General features: G+C 42.9%; 2 protein-coding genes across 2 annotated transcripts; both read left to right on the top strand.

Moving 5' to 3' along the window:
* The first annotated feature begins 229 nt into the window (after positions 1 to 229).
* On the top strand, positions 230 to 8,660 carry LOC306753822 (circularly permutated Ras protein 1-like). Its single transcript, XM_079237739.1, is given in 21 exon segments — positions 230 to 299; positions 577 to 676; positions 1,797 to 2,045; positions 2,505 to 2,732; positions 2,828 to 2,973; positions 3,062 to 3,140; positions 3,245 to 3,318; positions 3,593 to 3,763; positions 3,885 to 3,926; positions 4,092 to 4,181; positions 4,365 to 4,516; positions 5,058 to 5,139; positions 5,502 to 5,632; positions 5,753 to 5,837; positions 5,955 to 6,061; positions 6,150 to 6,262; positions 6,462 to 6,579; positions 7,084 to 7,224; positions 7,935 to 8,028; positions 8,122 to 8,148; positions 8,234 to 8,660. Coding segments are annotated over 20 exon segments (2,304 nt in total). The 5' UTR covers positions 230 to 299; positions 577 to 591; the 3' UTR covers positions 8,324 to 8,660.
* A 5,790-nt stretch (positions 8,661 to 14,450) lies between these two features.
* znf646 (zinc finger protein 646) lies at positions 14,451 to 20,233 on the top strand (the record flags this gene model as incomplete). The annotated part of the gene is made up of 3 exons (XM_079233588.1): positions 14,451 to 17,083; positions 17,287 to 18,366; positions 19,339 to 20,233. 3 exons carry the CDS (start codon positions 14,451 to 14,453, stop codon positions 20,231 to 20,233), a joined length of 4,608 nt encoding a protein of 1,535 aa, XP_079089714.1.
* Positions 20,234 to 20,638: the final 405 nt, after the last annotated feature.

Below are 20,638 nucleotides of genomic sequence, written 5' to 3'. Positions count from 1 at the left end.
CAACTCAGCTTGTATTATTCCACCCATTTTAGTTTACATTCTTGAAATGTTTAACTAGTGTTAGGCATTATGCAATACATCTGTGACTAACCACCCAACCTCACAGCTGTGTGTGCACACCACTCTAAAGTATCACTGAGGTTCTTAAAGAAAGAAACTTGTTGGACAAGATGTCTGAGACGCAATGAATAACAATGAGTGAATGGCAAGACGCCACAGTTGTTGAAATATTTGAGAGACCTGGGAAGGTTTCATGTCTGGTTATACTGTACTGACAGCATTCAACGGACTCTGCATGTGTGAGTATTTCTTAGATATGCTTGTTTTCAGAGGAGGTGTTAATTATATATTGCGGACACAACAAATGTATGTTGGTTGCATTGTGTGGATTAAGTTTCTTTCATTTTAGGTGCTTAATTACAGGCGCGTCGACATCTTAAAAACTGAATTGGCACAGAGCCATTTGTATCGTGATTACTTTGGAGTGGACTGGCTGTGTTTTATGTTTTACAGACGTTTCCTCTTTACTGATTTATAGGTGTGATGTTTTGTTAAATAATGTCCTCTCTCTCATAGGCCGGTAGACTCACAATGGAATTTGCTTGTGGATTTGTTTATGTGCCGCCATCAGTGATTCAAAAGGACGACCATCGATCTCATGTCATTAAGCGCTCAGGTGTGAACTCTTTCAAACACTTCCAGACATCAAATGTATAACACCTATACTTGTTTAAATGCGCTGCATTTAACATTATGAACATTATTATAGCAGCAAACAACAATTGTCTGTGTAAAGATACAGTGGATCATGTACCTGAGCAGAGGAGGAAGTCGCCTTTCCCGTGTGTTTTGTTATCTGAGCTTTGCTTTGTTGCCGTAGCTTGGCCGGCCACGCGTGCGTTTAGTGCATGTGAGTGCATGTTAGTGCATGTGAGCCTGCCCCACTGGTTATCTCCGAAGGTTAAACTGCTTTCAGTCGGCGGTTACAGCTGATAACGCCAGCCCCAAATGCAGACAAGCAGGCAGACAGGATCAGTTAGGCTGATACGTAGATAACACATAAAGTGACGGAAGTAACTGAGAATCCACAGGTTCAAGAGATTTGTGTTTAGAAGAGGCTGGAGACAACACTGACTATCTGACTTTGGAAAAGGCGCTGGTGTATGACAGGGAGATGTGGGAGTCAATTCCGAGGGTATCTGGTGTACAGGTGGAGGATGGCAATGACTGCAAAGCTTCATGGAAATGCATGGGCCTGGGGATGTAGGGAAACTATAGAGGCAGCTGTCGTGGGTCTTAGATTCAAAGTGCTTGACTCAATAGTTTGAAGAAATCCACCAAAGACACACAAAGCTTTCACTGTCACTGTCACCAGCAGTCAGGTCCATTCTCTACAGGATGACAAAATAGATTCTGGTAAATATAGGAAGCCATAAACTGAAGTAAAAGTTGAGAGAAAGAAAATTAATTGCCAATACTTAATAACTAAATAACTGCTGATTTCTAAACGTATATGCCGACTCCTTTTAGCAGAGCTTTCTGAGTTGATTGAGTACCATTAAGCATTATGTAATGTGAGACACACAACCTCTCTGTCTATCTTAGAGGACAGATTCCTTTTTAGATACTCTGCTTTCCTCAGTAAAAGCCATCTGCCACCTGAGTCACATTTTCTTCACAGCACAAAGGTCATCGCTGCACCAGTTGTTTTGTCTGTGCTTCCATTTCTCTTGCAAGAAGCTGTTCTCAAATTAACAGCCACTGTACATATATTTTTTTATCTCTATTCTTTTTAGCTCTTCTTCCTCCTGTTAACCGGGTTCGTCCTAGCACTCCTCCCCCTCCTCCTCCAACAAACTCTACAGAAGCCAAATTACCAAAGTCACCCCAACCTGGCCCAAAGTTCATTGAACAGTTGGAAAAGATCAAGGAAGTAAAGAAGGCTGTGAAGCCCACTCCCTTTTATGGAAATGCTGAATTTCACAATAAAGCGGGGACAGCAGCATCCCCAAGTACACCTCCTCAGCAGACATCTCGAAAAACAGGTATTGTAATTGTAGTAATATCCATGTAAATGTATTACTGACCAAGATTAGACTCTGTACTATGGTATTATCTTAAATACCTGAGATACAGTTAATATCCTTAATGAGTAATTCAGTGTTATCCTCTAAGCCACACTCCACTGAAGGCTACCAAACAAGTTTAAGAATCTAAACAAATTAAATAAAATAGGCATTATTTAATCTGGAAAGTTTGATTCTCTCTGTTCCACATTGGATTTGCACATCCCAGGAGAGAGAGAAGAGAATTTGGGTGAACTACCCCTTTAAGACGATAATGACTTGATTAGAAGTCGTAAATTGAGCTTCAGGTGGTAAAGCATTGTGTTTAGTGGTCAACTGCTCTTATGTATTCCACTGATCTGCAGCAAATGAGGGTCAATTTATATTATTTGGGTGAATCATTCCTTTAACACATTGCTTTATCTCTGTTTCCTCAAGCTCTTCTTCCGCCACACATGAGATCTTCAGCAAAAACCCAGTCCCTTCCCTACAGTCAGCCACTCCTCTCCTCCAATAACAGTCAAACATTTACCTACGACCTCCCGAATGAGCCAGATTTAAATGTACGTCCTTGGGACCCAAACTACTCGTACAGCACACCAGAAGGCACAGGGGTCGAGGTGAAGCTGCCTATTGATACTAGCAAAGTGGCGCCTCTGGTATCAGGTAAACGAACAACTTTTATTTCATTTTTTTATTTGACAGTATGAAGGAATAGACAGCTCATCACAGTTTTCTTCTATTCTGCTCTCATACGTCAGTCCCACCCCTTCCTCCGAGACCTTCATTCATGAAGTTAATCCCAGATTACATGGTGCTGTTGCCTTCACCCAACTCATCTCCCGCAACATCTCGGAAATCCCTCTCGGACACATCGCCTACTAGTAACGATAATTGCAACAGTCCCTGTCACGCTGTCAAAGGAGTACCTCTCATCCAAATGTTTTACACCACCGGTGCTTATTTATAATGCACTTGTTGTTCCCATCTCAGGATCAGCAGATAAGGGGCCTCTGCCTGGGAATCCCAATGTGCTCCTTGTCAGTTTAGAGAAATTATGCAAAGAAGAAAGAGGTCAGTAAACCTTTATCGTCACCATAAAACCTGCATTATATGCCATTAAGTTCGATTTTCAATCCAATTGGCTTATAATGACGATGATGTTTGCATATTTCCAGGGCAGACCACACGAGGAGAACCCGCCTCTTGCTCCGAATGCGGCTCTGTGCTGGACTCCTGCTACGACAATGTGGTAATTACATGCTGTATTTCATTCAGTCTTTATTCTGAAACTGTTAAGTAGCCACACGGTTAAGACTCATTGATTTCAAATGTGAATAATAACTGTAAATCTCCTTGTAATCACTAATCAGAAACAAATAACAAGCCTCATTGATCTCAACATAATGAAACTATGGATAACTGGGGTTGGTGTGATTGATACAGACTGCAGGCAGGGTGGACTCAGTTAATGTTGCTCATGCTTTTCAGTAACAGTGATGTTCTCTCCTTGTGCTGAACTACAGGTTAACGAATGTTACTTCTGTCAGACCTGGGAGCTGACCAGCACTCCCAGTATGCCACAGTGTCAGGATGTCCTCTTTTTGCTACGTCCTGATGAAATGCCCCTGTGTGCTGCTGACGCGCTGCTGCTCTTCTGCATCGACATCTCAGGCTCCATGAGCATCACCACGCAGGTAAAACCACATGACCTGACACTGATCTACTTACCGCTGGTATCATGAGGCCATGTGTGACAGCTGGCGTTCACAAATACATTCTGTGGTGTTTCAAAAGATCAGTCTCTGTTGTTTTAAGGTGTCAGAGGGAGAACGTGTGGTCCACAAAAGCCGTCTCCAGGTGAGTTATTTGTCATGTTGTCAAGTGTCTTTTCACCTTTTATAACTGAAAATGAACTGTGATTCTTAGGTTCGCTTGAAAATCTAAATCTTCTAAATAAAAATGCTTGTACAAAGATGCTATCAAGACGCAGTTGGTGATAGGAAGGTATTGTCTTCGAACCAGTTTGTTCAGGAAGCCGTGTTGCAGTGTGTTCAGAGACTGAGTGAGCAGCAACCGGACATGCGAGTCGGACTCATCACCTTCAACAATCAGGTGCATAAATTATCATTAGAGGCTTGATCGTCACGATAGATCTGTATGTACATTTAGCATTTCTCCCAGTTTTTCAGTAAATTACTTCTGTTTTCTTAAATTTATGTCTGACGTATTTAAATTTGCTTTTCAGCTCATGCAAGTGCTGCTTTTCTTCATCCCTTGTAATGTGTTTGTTACCAGGTGACAATGCATGGAAATGAGAATTTCACATCACATTCCCTGAGCAGTGATGAGTTAACTGACTGCAACTTTCTGAAAGAGACTGCAGTCGGTTTCCCAACTCCACCTCCACTCTCACAGACCAAGGATTACCTACAGAGACAAGTCCTGGGGTAAGAGAATGAACAGTAATTTAACTATTTTATTAGTGGCTGGGCGATATGGCCAAAAACTTCTATCATGGGTCTATCATATCTATATATATATATTATATGTAATTTCACATGTTGATACTGTCTATAAGGAATAACCATGCGGGAAATCCAGTTTTTGAATTCTGTGAGTATCAAGTATTTTTTCTTTTAAACTTTAGTGCAAAATGAGCCGAACAGTTTCAAGTGAAATTGTACAGTAAGAATTAACATAATTAATAGCCATAACTGACTGTGTTGACATGCTTTCACAAAATAACACAATAATTGGATTTAGACAATAGTTAGATTTAACTACACTGGTGTAGTTAAACAGAATTCTTATAAGAATATATAAGATTTTCTGTCATTTCTTCGACCAATTTATAAAACGTTTTCATTATGATTTGATTCCATTGAAAGACAATACATTCGTAAATCCTATTGAATTACCTCCCAATTATTATGTATTATAAAACTTAAATAACAGATGTGTTTTTTTTAATTTTTCTCTTGTTAAAAGATTATCTGAAGGTGGGACCACAGCTCTCGGTCCTGCTGCGCTCCTGACGATTGCGATAGCCTCCAGACATCCAGGGTCCAAAGTAGGTTTGGTCTTATTCACAAGAGCATACAAGTGTATGTATATGTCTTAGCCCATGTACTACATTATACATGTACTACCTGTAGTACATGATAATTTCACATCACTGCAAACATTAGCTGAACAGATTCAGCCAAACTCACGCACACCATGAAGTGTTTATGACAGCTGTCTAGCTGCAGAAACCTTGTTACCTGAAAAAGATCCAGGACAGTGATGGTCACTTGTACTCACTTTATTTCAATATTAAATTGCGTTTGTTGACCGTAATCAGTATTTCTGACTGAATCATAGGTCATTTTTCATTTGTCTATTCTCTAAAAACAACACCAACCTGACCTGCTATCCCTGCTGATCTCGAAGGTGATTATCTGTACAGATGGAAAGGCCAACACAGAGTTGGGGAATCTGGAGGTAGAGGATAATGATGCTCGCACTCTCCTCTCATCCACCATATTCTACCAGGACCTGGGGGATTATGCTGCCAATCAGGGGTTGGTAAACATCTCCTCATCGGTCTCAGAAATGGAACAAGTGTTATAATACATATTACAGTACATGTTATATTATCGTCAAGTGGATCACTCTCATGAGGTTCATCTTTCTTTCATTAGTGTCACAGTGTCTGTGCTGTCCATAGAGGGAACAGACTGCAGGCTGGATGAGCTGGGAAGACTCGCTGATCGCACTGGAGGGAAAGTAAGAAGTGTTGCGATGTGTGTCAACATTTGTCCGATTTTTATATAAATTACCAGTATTTTTATTCATGATGTATGTCATTCATTAGAGCTTGTCATCTGTGTGTTTGTCCCCTAGGTGGTGATAGCAAGTCCCAAGAGGTTGCACCAAGAGTTCGAACAGATGATTGAGAACAGGATGATAGCTACACATTGCACTGTCACGTTACTGCTGCCCCAATTACTGTAAGATCTGCTCTGTGTACACCTTAATACTAATGTGTATTAAATTGCATTATTAACAGGCATTGACTGATGTTCTCCTTTGGTCCAGGTGTACGAGAGGGGAGAAGGAGGCAGGACACAAAGGGACCAGAGAGGTGGGGAACGTGGGCCCAGATACAGAGATCACCTTCCAGTTTGGAGCCAATGAACAGGATGCAGACGGTGAGAAAACACTGTTACATTATGTCACCATGACAGACGGGTTACTTTGGTATGCATGACATTGTCTCACTGCAGACTAAATCTGTAGTAAAATGCTTGTTGAAATTCCCTTTGTCAAATTCCGTCAGTGAAAAGCAACATGTACTTTCTCAGAAATACTCTCAATTCTTATTTGTGGATTTCCTGTGCTTTCCTTCAGTGTCAGCGCCAGTCGCTGGTAGCCGTGTGGCCATCCAGCTGCAGATCAGGTACAGGCAGAGGAAGGGACAGACGATGCTCAGAGTGATCACCACAGGCCGAGATGTTACTAATGACAGGTGATAATGATGTTTCCATAATTACAGTGCTTCTCCCCCCACCTAACACACGCACACACCGCTGAGCTGTTGCATGCTTTTGGCCTATTTTTAAGCTTAAACAAGTCATTAAGTCATTATCGTCTGACATCTTTAATCAACGAGGCATTTTCTCCCTGAGGACAACAATTGATGAGATGTATTATTTTACACCAATCTCTGTGACGCTTCAAGTAAAGCATTTGAAAATCCAAGGAGACTGGCTGTTGCTGAGTAACAGGACCCTTCACATCATGCAGAAAGGATTGCACCATGTAAATCGCATTTCTCATTCATTCTAACAATTAGTCACACAGTAAATGACCCTCTTAACTCAGTCTATACTGAAAGAAGGTCGTGCAATTCATCGTCTAAACAGCTACAAAGTGGCCCCTGTGTGTGTTTGCACAGTAATAATAATTGCATGGCTGAAGCTGTAAATGTTAAGAAGCACTCTTGTGATAAAAGTGGGACCCTCCTGTTCAGCTCGACGGCCCTGTCCTCTCTCTCCCTGGCCATCATTCAGCTCAACTCGTCACAGGCCAGCGCCGCTCTGGCTGTCAGAGGTCGCTTCCTCGATGCCAGGAGGGAAGGGGAGCTGCAGAGGAAGCTGATCGAGAGAGCGATGTGAGTAACAGGAGGGATGGAGGAAGCTCTGACTGACAGTATTATGTGTGGGCAACATGTAGAATGAGAGCTACTTAATCCTTCAGTCTGACAAATTGATTTAATGAGGGCAGATTCTATATAATCAAGAAAAAACAGAGAAAATGACATGTCCAATTATTGTGCAGGTGACGTTACAAATGAAGAACAAAAAAAGGGATTTAGACGATTGACAATAATACTTTGAATTACAGAAACTGAGAGCAAAACTCAAGCTGATGCAAAAGTCAAAAGTGATGGGAAAATGAAAAAAACTGTTGAACTGCCTTGCTCTTTAGTTGACATTAAAATGTTTATTAAAGAGCAAACGTTAAATACGTCTGATTAATCTGATCAACTGTTAATGATTATTTACTTATTATTTATTACTCAAACTGGTGAATATTATTTTTTAATTCACGGGTTCATAAGCAATAACCCTCATTTTATTTGTTAAATCATTCAAATAGATCATTTTGAGTTTAAGCTTTTTTAGGCTTTCGTTTTCTTTTTTTCTCTTTTTGATCAACTTGATATTATTATTATTATAGTGTGTGTGTGTGTGTGTGTGTGTGTGTGTGTGTGTGTGTGTGTGTGTGTGTGTGTGTGTGTGTCTGAATGCATGCTGTTTTATTAGATGTATTTATTCGGCTAGATACTGTACTGTAAAGTGAGTCTGCCTCTGTTTGCAGAGAGAATTATCACAGTGCAGAGGACCATCAAACATACCAAGAATGGATTAAGACCATGGAGCCAATATACACCCACAAAGATAACATCACAAGGGTGAGTTTTTTAAGTTTTTTTTTTCAGCTTCAGTGTATTACATTGGTTGAAAAAAAAAAAAACACAAAACTCTTTTGGTTTGTTTTTTCATAGAGAAAATCTGTCGTTTCAGACTCGCAGGTAAATCATGTTCTGTCCCTATAAATTAAACTGTTTAGTAAGGAAACACTTAGCCTGTTTTTCTGAACTTTCTTCTTCCCACCAGTCTCTAACAGACGCTGGTGCAGTACTGTTCTACACTATGAAGCACAGCAACCGGAAGACCATCTCACTGAAGAATAAACACAAACTTTAACCAACTGTGAGCCTTCACCTTTCATCTCGTTGGAAGCAACTCAAGTCATGAATGACAAGGACAAACACTGTTGTTTGATTTTCATCATCTGGCTGAATAAATACCCCTCAGTTTACAATGTAAATATTGTATTGCAGTATATCAACAAAGAATCTGGTCATCTGTATCATGAAGAAGTAAGACTTCATGTGATCTCTTTCAGTGTTACATCCAATGAGTCTAGCGAACAGGGATGTGTATTTGACACTGTCACTGGCAAAGTCCACACTAACCAAAACAGACAACAAAAACCTGACTCAGAAACACCACCATGCAGCTAACACCTAGATCCTTTTGTGTCGGCAAAACACATCTCACAACATATGTGAACTTCCAAATAAAGAGTTAATATAGTTAAGAATACAATTATGTAATTGTGTTTTAATATAGGCATCTTATTTGCACAATGACAATGCAACAGAAAATACAACCATTCAATAGCAGCTAAGCAGTGTTGTTTACTTAAACAAAAAAACATAACATATATGCACTGCTGTTGTTCAGAAGATGCCTCAATACATTATTAAGCGTCGGCAGGTTCCGAGAGGAAAAATGCAAGATCTATCAATGCAGGCTGATGCAGAGCAGGTAGAAGCATAGTGGGTCTCTGTCTCTGTGGAGATCTGTGACCGTCTCACCGTCGGGTCTGTGGACAAAACCTGAGCCTCCAACTCCACATCGATCTTCCCCTGAGAGCTCCATGGGAGCGTGGAGAGGATAACCAGGATGGAGATGAGGTTCCATTCCGCCATCATTGTGGAAGTGTTTGCTGAAACAGACTCTTTAGCAGATGCTGTCCCTTTTTATGTCATTGAAGGCAAAGTCAGCCACTAGTTTGGTAAAGGCCATCTCAGCCAGGAAGAGGATCACCAGGCAGACGCACAGGAAGCCAAATCACAGGTAGCGACACTGGTAGATGGTGGTGGTGGCATCCGCTGCTGTCTGGAGAATAGGTAAAAGGTCTGTTATTATTGCTGCCATTGTCTCTCCTGGCTATTGTATGGAATTTTACCAGAGGGGTAGTTGGAAAAAGGAGCCCAAAACTGCTAATTACATATTGAGGGCAGATCATTTCCTATTCAATCTAGTTTATATATCATGAGTGTGTCAGGAATTCTTAATGTATAAAATGAAAATAATTTTCTCTTCCCTGAATGATTAACGTTGCACCCCTAGCTCACAGTGCAGACACACAAAAGAAAGCTTTAAGGAGAGACGAGTGCATTAAGTATAAAAGCTGTTCATTAAAACATAAAGAAATGTCCCGGCAAATATACATCATTTAAAAAATGTGTAACATATAAATGACGACTAAAACATTAAAACTATTTACACATTACATATATTTATTTTTATAAAATGTAACTTAACTGATTTGACATTTTGGAATGCAGCAGAGTTATTTTTTCTTTTTTTACCCAACAAAGCATATATTAAATAATGCTAATACTTACACAGTAAAACAGTAACATTTTGTTCCAATGAAATTTAAATTAAAAGCAATTATAAGACACATTTACCTGAAATCACAACATCTTAAGTGATCAGCATACATGTTTTTGCAACACCATATTTTTATGAAGAGATTACAGATAACAGAGTAGATTTCTTAGTAGGCTACTTATAGCATATATTTTAAAACATGAACATCATAGGTAATATCTTTGAAATATCATGGCACTGCAAAACATTGACAAAGTGCTGACAATTTACATAAATTAGATTTTTCTTTTGAGGTTTCTTGAAAAAAAAAATGTTTTGCTGAAAAACACAGCATAAGACCCATCATCAAGAAAAGATTTAAGGCCCGTGGCTTTGTGGAAAAAAAATTCCAAAACAGAAAAAAAAAAAAAAGGAGCTTAAAGTCCCTCTTCTTTGACCAAGTATTCTGGCAGAGTCTGAAAAGCAGTCACAGGTACAGTCACTGGAACTGTCAGGGATATAGTGCTAGGTTCAACAGTGGAGAGGGAGACCTCACTTGGGGGTGGAGGAGATGGAAGCGGATCAGTATGAATAATGTTTAAGTCACTGAGTTGGGTGGCCGGGACAGCGTCTGGATGAGTTCGCAAGTGCTTGCGAAGATAGGCAGCAAACAGGAAAGCTTTGCCACAGAGGGGGCAGCTGTGAGGTTTGCTGGTGGAGTGGATCTTCTGGTGTTTACGAAGTCCAGATTTGTTGAGGAAGCCTTTGCCGCAGCTGCTGCAGACGTGAGGCCTCGGCTTTGGATGCTGCTTCTCATGCTCTTGCAAGTCTGCCAGCTGTTCAAACTCTGCCTGGCAGGTATCACAGACATGTGAGCCCATGGGCACGATCTTGTTAACAGTCGGAGGAGTGGAGTCGATGGGGTGAAGATTCTCATGTGACTGAACTTCATCCCAGCTTCCAAATGTAGCATCACAGTGAGTACAGGAGAACTGAGGGAGAGTTGTGTGGGTAGTAAAGGAGGAGGCGGACCCGGCCTCTGTCTCCTGCTGTTGCTGCTGCTGTTGCTGCTGCTGCTGTTGCTGCTGCTGCTGCTCAGACTGCTCAGCTAGGTGAGTTCTCTCATGTTTTCGCAGGCTTGAGGATACCACGAATGACTTCAAACACTCCTCACATTTGAAAGGCCTTTCTCCAGAGTGCACACGCCGGTGCTTGTTGAGGCTGGAGCGCTCAGCAAATGACTTGTCGCACTCAGTGCAAGAGAAGGGCCTAAGACCTGTGTGGACCAGCATGTGGCGGCGCAGGTCCCAGGATGCTACAAATGCTTTGTCACAGCTCTGGCATTTGTAAGGCCGCTCTCCAGAGTGAACACGCTCATGCACGGCCAGATCGGCTGGCTGCCGGAACCGCTTGGAACACTTGTCACAGGGATATGGCTTGAAACCTAAGTGGGCTCGCTGGTGGCGACGGAAACTGGAGGGGTCAGAAAACATCTTGCCACACTGTGGGCAGAGGAACGGCTTCTCACCAGAGTGAGTGCGGAGATGAGACTGGTAGGAGGAGAGCTGGGTGAAGCCTTTACCACACTGCTCACACTGATAGGGTTTGTTCTGGGAGTGAATACGCTGATGGCAGGCAAGGGAGGAGGAGCGGGAGAAGGCTTTGCCACAGTCTGAGCACAGGTATGGTTTTTCTCCAGTGTGGGAGCGCTCATGGTTTTTCAGGTCCTTCAGCTCTGTGTACGTTTTCCCGCACTCGTCACAAGCGTACGGCCGGTGGCCTTGGTGGTTCCTTCTGTGTTTTCGAAACACAGAAGGATCTGCAAAACTCTTACCGCACTCAGCACAGAAGTATGGCTTTTCTCCTGTGTGAGAACGCATGTGCACCTTCAGTTTAGACAGGGTGGGGTAGCTCTTAGAGCACTGACGGCAAGAGAAAGGACGCTCTCCACTGTGTTGTGTCATATGGATCCTCAGGCATATAGCTTGCATAAAGGCCTTACCACACTCTGTGCATACGAATGGTTTCTCCCCAGTGTGAGAGCGGCTATGGTTGCGGAGCTCTGTGGGTGTCTTGTAAGCCTTGTGACAGTCGGGACACTGAAAGGGGCGCTGAGCTGAGTGAGTGCGCTCGTGCTTTGAGAGTTGAGACTTGCTTGAGAATGTTTTAGTACACTGAGAGCATGAGTGCTGTTGCAGACGGTCCTTTACGTGTGCAGAAAGCTTGTGGCTCCGTAGAGCTGACGGACTCCTGAAAGCCTCTGTGCATGCAGAGCATTTGAAGGATGGTTTGGCTTTTGGAGGTCTGCCTCTGCCACGTTTTTTTGCAGGTTGATCCCTCCCCACCTCTTCCTCTTGTTTGCTCTCTTTGTCCTGTGCTTGAGGGGTGCACTGCTCTACAAGAGAGGGATTGACAAGCTGAGGAGAGGCCATCTTTATACCTGCAAAGAAATTGTTTTAAAAAACTTTTGCAATAAGTATGTAAATAAACAGATGATCAGCAGCATAAGGCTATGAGACTACAAGATTGTTCCACAGACATCAGGCTTAAGTCATTGGCTATGATAGATCAGAATGAGGAGAGCAGATCGAAAGTGAAAATGGCTGATGAGGACAGACTTGAACAAAAATTTGTATAATAATCATAATAGAAATATATTGGTGTGCATTAAGTCACAAAATGGCTGGCATTAGGACCTCAGGGACAATAAGCTAACCGCTTTGATGCCAAAGGAAGTTGGCAACGCAGTCACAGGTCTCATTGGTCACGATTGACTGACATGTCCCCGAGGATGAACGATCACGAGTCCGTGCGGTGGTGTTACCAACAGCAGACGATATGTACGTATTATTTGTTTTTGCTAGCTCTCCTGCTAAACACTTTAACTTCCTCAAAATGGCTGGCTTTAGGACCGGCTGCACCAATTCACTCGACAGTGTCGTCATCACAATGACCGCGATTATGCGGGATGGATTCGGTTAAGATTAGCTGCCTCGCGTGCGTTAATGAAACAAAGATACGTCTTACCCGAATCAGGACATTAATAGTTGATCGATAATGGCTGGAAAAGCGTCTCGGTACACGCCTGCATTTACAGTGAGACAAGGTGATTGCTGTTGACTGGCTACAGGGTGTGGGACGGCTCTAGGACCATGATGACGAAAGCTCTCGGCAAGCCAAGTGTGCTACATTGTAATGCGTGTAATGTTAAAACATAGTCCGAGATAAGACAAATACTGCCTGCGTTAAAAAAAAACCTAACGCTAGTAAAACACGGTAGTTATTGAGAAGCTAGCAGGTTATCTTCCAAAATGGAAACGCTTGTGCCGAGCTGAAGATAATTTACAACGCTCAGAAGTCAAAGGCAGAGCTAACGCTACGTAAGCTAACGTAGCGTTGGATGAAGCCGATAGGTAATGTGCTTTGGGTGTTTTGCGATAACCAGCAGCAGAATAGTTAAATTATCTTTAAGTGATTGGGTTGTATTTGAGTTTAATGTTTGCTTCGTGATTCATTTAATGCCGCAGTTTTATGAACTCAACTTTTAGTCGAGATAACGGTAGGGAAGCATTTCACTGCTGCACATTTCCTGTTTCCTAGCAACAAGAGCAATGTGGAAATGGAGATGGAAGGAAAAAAGACAATTGAAAAAAAGGGGGTTGCCCTTTACACAAAAATAGCGTTTTTAAAATAATGAATGAAATGATACCTTCGGAGGCTGGTATTGAATCTGTACGGCTGCAGGTATTTAATGTTATCTGTTTGCTGACGTTGTGACTGCATTTAAAACGGCTTTTTGGTGCAATGTTTGTTTAGCTAGCCATGATGGTGCTAAGCTAGCTGGTAGCGCGCTAACGTGTGCCACCTATTATACAAATGTAGCTGTTGTTAACCTTTCCGCTCTTCCTTATACGGTGACGATAAGAGTATGTTCGTTCGGATTTTGTTTACAATGTCGGATACATTTGTTTTTTGGAGTAGTAATAGATCGACAGAGAAAGAGGCGTTTCCCGGTTTATTGACATAGATAGCTAGTTCAGTTAGCCTGCTGGTGCAGAGGTGGAGAAAAACATGGCAGGCTACTTACCGTTTATAGCGAACTGCATTCAACCTCAGCTTCTGTGTATTACACTGGTTACATGCCGCAGTTGACGCATGTACACTTAAATGTATTGGCTGGTATTTACAAATATTTGTATAGATGGAGCCGGGATCTGCCCCTGTGAGGGATAGACATTATGAGATTTCCCCTGATGCTACAGAAATAGCACGGTGTGATGTACAGGTTAAATTGTCGATTTGTATTGTAGTATGATTGATGAAGAAACCATTGTCTCGTTTGGATTAAATTGCGAAAAGCTTACCCTCTTTAATGTATACATTCTGGCATAAACCTGAATACTGTTAAATATATTGTTAATGTGTTCACCACAACTAACTGTAACTGCCATCTCTTCTGTCTTCAACAGCTCAATTTGCCTGCTTCTCCTAAATTTAAGTCACTCTCCTAATTGTGTGGAACTGGTTCTCAACATCTTCTGCCGTGTTACGTCACTGGGCACTGCTTGGCCATTCTTATAAATCCTCTTTGTCTACGGACAATAAATGCATCTAATGCATTTCCCCTCTGCATTTGCATACACTCTGTGTCTGGTGCTATCTTGTAATGGCAGTGCAAGATCCTGGCAGGACAACAGGTTTTCCTTGCAAACAATGTGGCATGGTATTTCCCAATATGCCCATTCTGCTCGAGCACATGGATGCTCACCTTCAAGAAGAAGAAGAACGCAAATTTAAATGTGATGAATGTGGACGTGGTTATAGGCATGCTGGTAGCCTAGCTAACCACAAAAAGACTCACGAAGTGGGTTCTTTTCAATGTAACATCTGCGGTAAAGAAAACTCTAATGCCTTGGCCCTGAAGAGTCATATCCGGAGCCACACTTCACAGAAAAAGTACTCTTGTGCCGAATGTGGGAAATCTTTTCGTCTGGCAACACAGCTGTCCACACATGAGAGGGTTCATCTTGCCAGGCGAGTAAAGGAGAAGTCATATAGGAAGGTAGACATGGAATATCCCACACATGAAGAGGAAGAGGAAGATGAAATTGAAAATGATCTCAGTGAGCAGTCAGCCAGTGTTCAGATTTCAACAGGAAATAGCCCAGCTGATGACAAGATGGAGGTTGTTTATAATGCGCAATCCGAGACCTCTGATGATGCAGCAAATCGACCTTTCAGATGTGATTTGTGTGACAAGTCATACATACATTATCGAAGCCTGACCAATCATAAAAAGACTCACCAGGTGGGAATGTTTGAGTGCACAGTGTGTTTCAAGCTGTTCAATAACATGGCTGCTCTTTACAGCCACCAGAGAACTCACAAGACAAGAAGCGGGACAGACCCTGATTCAATGGGTGGGTCATACACCGGCACACCACTGGGCCAGTTTTCACCTCAGAGCCAGGATGCTCCACTACATTTTTGCCATTTGTGTCAGGTACTATTCCCCAATGATGAAGAGTTCCAGGAACACATCCAAATGCATAACTCTTCATCTGTGTCATTTGGACTTCATGATACCTTGTCAGAGAACCCCAATATATCATATGACAACAGTATTGCTTCGCCCGAGTCAAATCTGTATGCATCTCCTATAAATAATGTCCCCTCAATATCATCAGTAGATAATCTTGGAGGCTTTGATCACCCACAGGAGCGGATTAGAAGTAACGGCCGCATGTACTCTGACTGCCCCAATAATCAAACACCCCCTTTCAATAGCACTCAGGGAGAACCCCCAATCATAAATACAAGTGTTCTCAATTCTGCCCTGATGCACACAGAAAACGATGACAATGCAAGTGAAGCGGAAGAGACTTCAGCTGTAGATTCTGGTGAGCGTCGTTTCAGGTGTCGAATCTGCAGTAAAAGTTACCGGCACTCTGGGAGCCTCATCAACCACAAAAGGTCACATCAGGTCGGGATTTACCAATGTTCCATCTGCAGAAAGAGCTATCCTCATCTAGCTGCCCTAAAAAGTCATCTTCGTCTCCACAAAGCTCAGTCAGCATCTTTTGGTCTCAACGGTGAGGGTGACTGGCTCTCTTCAGAGCCTCTGACTCTCGATAACCAACAGGGCTGCTTCTCCTCTCAAGACGAGGAGGAAGATGGCACTCCTCCTGTGCTTGGTGTGACTCAGGAGAATGCAGTTGACCACAGCAATAGTGCTTTATACCATGAGCAGTTTAAACAGAACTTTCCTCAGAATATCATGCATCTACCTCACAATGAACACCTGATGCAGAGGCACATGTGTGCAGATTGTGGTGAGACATTTGCAGATATTGCAGGGATTAAGTCTCACAGTTGCCCACTGCTACAGCAGCAACACAACACTACTAGCAGGGACTATGACAGTAATATACCTTTCCCAGACAGTAATGGTCAGTGTGCCATTGAAAATCCAGGGAATAATGTTGATTTCCACGGTCTGAATAGTAGCCACGATCAAAGGTACTTTGATCAGAACTTCCATGACCATTTGAGCATTGATCAGCTAAATGGTGACAGAGAAGGTGGTAATCCTGACGAGGATGACGACGAGGAGGAGGAGGAGGAAGAGGAGGAGGATGATGATGATGATGATGGAGATCTTTATCAATGCTCCATTTGTGGAAACAGCTACACCAGCATGAGGGCTCTCAGGAGCCATCTCCGAGGGCACACACAGTCCAATGTTACTCCTGCAAGCTCAGGGCCTTCTTCCATGTCCTCCCACGAAGAAATGAAAGAAGATGAGCCCGGAGAGATGATGATCTGTAGCACGTGTGGTGAAAGTTTTGCCAATAGCCAGGACTTGATCCTTCATCAGTTTCTACACAAAAAGGACCAGGTAGATAATGTAAATATGAACAGCAGTGGTGTATCTGTAGGAAAAGAGGAAGCACAGAGTATCATCTGTGGCAGCTGTGGCACCTTCTGCACCAGCTTCCATCATCTTGAAAACCACGGTTGCACAGATAGGATGGATGAGTTGACACATGGTAAGGAGGAAATGAAATTAAATGATGTTGCCCAGCATGAAGACATGGGTAACCACAAAGAAACTTTGGATTCCGAAGATCGTCAGTACAAGTGTGATCAGTGTGGGCGTTCATACAGACACGCCGGCTCCCTCCTTAACCACAAAAAGTCCCACAAAACGGGTGTATTCAGATGCCTCATCTGCCAGAAGCGCTTCTACAACCTGTTGGCCCTTAAAAACCACCAGAGGTCCCACTTTGATATTAAGAGGTTAGTTCCAGTAAGCATACACATCATCCATATATGTAAAAATGTTGCCAACTGTTAATGTTTTTTTGAAATTATGAGTGTTGAACCAAAAACCTTAGTTTCTTGTAGAGTCTTACATGTTTTGTGTTGCAGATGTGTTTTGTCATCATGGCTGCCTATTTGGCAAACACAAAACTAAACATACGCCTTGTCTCCTCCCCCAGGCATACTTGCAATGAGTGTGGGAAAGCCTTCAAAATTCAGAAGCAGCTCTTGAATCACCTGAGAAGGCACAAAGAGAACCAAGCCAAAATCCAGGATCTCAACAACCAGATCCAGGCTCTCATGCAGATGAATGGGACCAAGTCAGATGGAGGAGTGCAATCCATAACTTCAAATGCCGGTCAGGCTTTATCCTCCTCTCGACGCTGCAAGCAACTGCGGGGAGCTAAGAGAGGCCCAATAAAGTGTAAGACCGCAATCAAAACAGAGGACACAGGTGACCAACGGCCTTTCGCCTGCGACCAGTGTGGACGTACATATCGCCACGCAGGAAGCCTGGTCAACCACAGAAACTCTCATAAAACAGGTGAATACTACTGTTCTGTTTGTAACAACACTTACTCAAATCAACTAGCAATGAAGAACCACTTGCGTACCCACTTTGCATTAAAAAAGCACTCTTGCCAAAACTGTGGAAAAGGCTTTAGGGGAAAGAAGCAGCTATTGGGCCACATTTGTGCTGAGCTCAGAAAGGATGAGACAAGAGGCAAGAGGGTCCTAAAATCTAGAGCTGTTAAATGTAAGGAATGTAAGCAGGCCTTTATCTCTGTTGAGCAACTGACAGCCCACACTTGTGATGGACATTCCGGCAGCAGTGATGCACAAACAAATGTGTCTTCAAATAAAGAGGAGCGACCTTTCACGTGCAACATATGTAATCGCAGCTACCGTCACGCAGGCTCACTTCTGAACCACAAAAACACCCACAAGACGGGAACATTCAGTTGCACCTTCTGCTCTAAGCCTTTCACTAACCCCATGGCTTTACGCAATCACACACGCATCCATACGCAGAAGAAAAAGTATGTGTGTCTCACCTGCGGAAAGGCCTTCCGCCTTGCCAGTATCCTGCACAACCACCAGAGGATCCACAATCGGGTTGCCAGTCAATTCAACTGTCGTGCATGTGGAAAGAGCTTCCAAGGCAGGTCTGGCCTGAAGAGGCACCGCTGCCGCAGAGGCCAGGAGAACTCCCCAAGAGCTGGAGTCCAGCAGTCGGAGAGAGGAGACAAGTGCTTCATGTGAGTTACTGGCTTAATGTCAACTATGTACATCTTGTTTTGTCTATTAGTCATCATCAGGGTCGTTTTTTATATATTTTATTTTTTGTTTAACAAAGTTGTCCATACATATCCATACATATCGGCTAATATATAAGCTTACGGCTGATATGTTACCAGAAATTGCAGCAAACATACGTGAAAGATAAGTTCACTGTCAAGTTTGTTTTTCAACTGTAAATTGTTCCGCTGATTACATTTCTTTGTTGTAATACTTGTGTCTCCGGAGCGGCTGTCTGCTCTCCTCCCGACTGTAGTCTCCTTGTGGCGGGGTGCTGGGACCCAGCGTTTCAGCTGGACACCAGCCCGCTGTTCTTCTTATTTTCTGTTAACAGTGTAACATTAGCATGTTGTAATTAGCAAGCTAGCCAACTAGCCAGCCAATAAATGTAAAAAGAAAAGAACTTAATGCTTCTACACACCCTTGTTACAGCATAGGAAATCACATTTCTATCGCCAAAAGGTTGACTATCTCAGAATTGCTCTCTAAAAACTACAGCTGATTTTAAACAGCAGATGCCATTTTGAGCCCTTCTCAACCATGAATTGTAGATTTATTTTTTATTTATTGTAATTTATATAATAATTTGATAATGAATGTCAATATTAACACCAGCATTGATGTACAGTTTTACCATTTAGTTTATCACTTCAAAAATCATGTTCAATTCTGCAGTTTTGCTTTAAAGAATCCTTATCAACAATGTTTGTTTGTGTTCATGTTAAAAAACTAATATCAGCTGTTATTGGACTTTCAAACTATAGATGTCAACCTTAAAGATCCAGTATTGACCAGGCTGTTATTTTGAAAGTAAAATAATGTTTAATAGTAAAAGTTAGGTAATATAAAGTAATTTGCAGGTTGACTAAAAAGTACATTTTGAGTTGAAGTGTAATATTAGGCAATTAAATATGAACATGTCCCTGCTGCAGGTGTGACCTGTGTGGGCGCTCCTACCGCCATGCTGGCTCTCTCCTCAACCATAAAAAGACACACTCCGAAAGCCTCCACCACTGTACCTTGTGTCTCCAGACATTTCCTGATCCTCTCACTCTACAGATACACTCCATGATGAGGCGTCACTGCTGCCCCGAGTGCGGCAAGACCTTCTGTCTGGTCGCACACCTGCAGAGCCACATGGAGGTGCACTCAAAGGACCAGTCTGTGGTCTGCAGCCCTTGCCAGCAGAGCTTTCCCAACACGGCGAGCTACCAGCAACACCAGGACATACACCACAGGGCTCCGGACCCCTATCAACAAAGCGTGGATGAACCTGTAGATAACAGCATTTGCTGGGACTCAGGAATAAATCAGACCATGGGGATCGACGGGATGCACAAGCAGGTTCCGCCGCCTTTGTCCCACATTCCAGGAAGCATCGCAAATTCACAGAAGAGTAATGAGTCTGCTGACGCGGAGGAGAAGAGCCACGTCTGCGAGCATTGCGGCCGCACTTACCGCCACGCCGGCTCCCTCCTGAATCACAAGAACAGCCACAAGACGGGCTCCTTCTCCTGCTCCGTCTGCCAGAAAGAGTTCACCAACCTGATGGCTCTCAAGAACCACCGGCGCATTCATACAGAGCCCAAGCGTTACCAGTGTCTGGAGTGCGGGAAGGCGTTCCGCGTGTCCACACAGCTCATATGTCACCGACGCATCCACACCAAAGAGAAGCCCTTCGCCTGCCTGCTGTGTGACAAGAGCTTTTCCAGCAAGTCCAACCTGCGGCACCATCAGAAGATGCACCAGAACGCCCAGACCTACGACTCCTCTTTTAGCATGGATGCAAACGCTTTTATGGACTTGGACATGGGGTCTTTTCTCTAAAGTCGGATTCCAGAGCGTACAAAAGAAGAAGACAAGTGGCTCTTTTATTGATCTGTTATTCATCCCTCTATCAATAATTGTAAAACAGTATTTTTTTTTTCTTCAAAAAAGGACGTACACTTTTCATTACTGACTTCCAGTCTTACCCCCACAACAAATGGTGACATCATTCAAGAGTCTCCAGAGGGTTTATCAGTCAGCTTTTAATAAGGACTGAATGTTTCCCATGAATACACAGGATCCCACAATACAGGGCGGCTGATGGAAATATTACTCAGCGCTCATTCTTCAATGACGAACTACCCAACCAAAGTGAACAGAAGTGCAGCCCATGTCCATGTAAGAACATTAACACTGATAACATGTTTTTGTAAGACAGTACTGTTCTAACAGTGATCTCTCCTC

The sequence above is a fragment of the Taurulus bubalis genome (assembly GCF_910589615.1).
Source record: "Taurulus bubalis genome assembly, chromosome: 2".
Classification (NCBI taxonomy): Eukaryota; Metazoa; Chordata; class Actinopteri; order Perciformes; family Cottidae; genus Taurulus; species Taurulus bubalis.
This window is presented reverse-complemented; position numbering and strand designations above follow the sequence as displayed.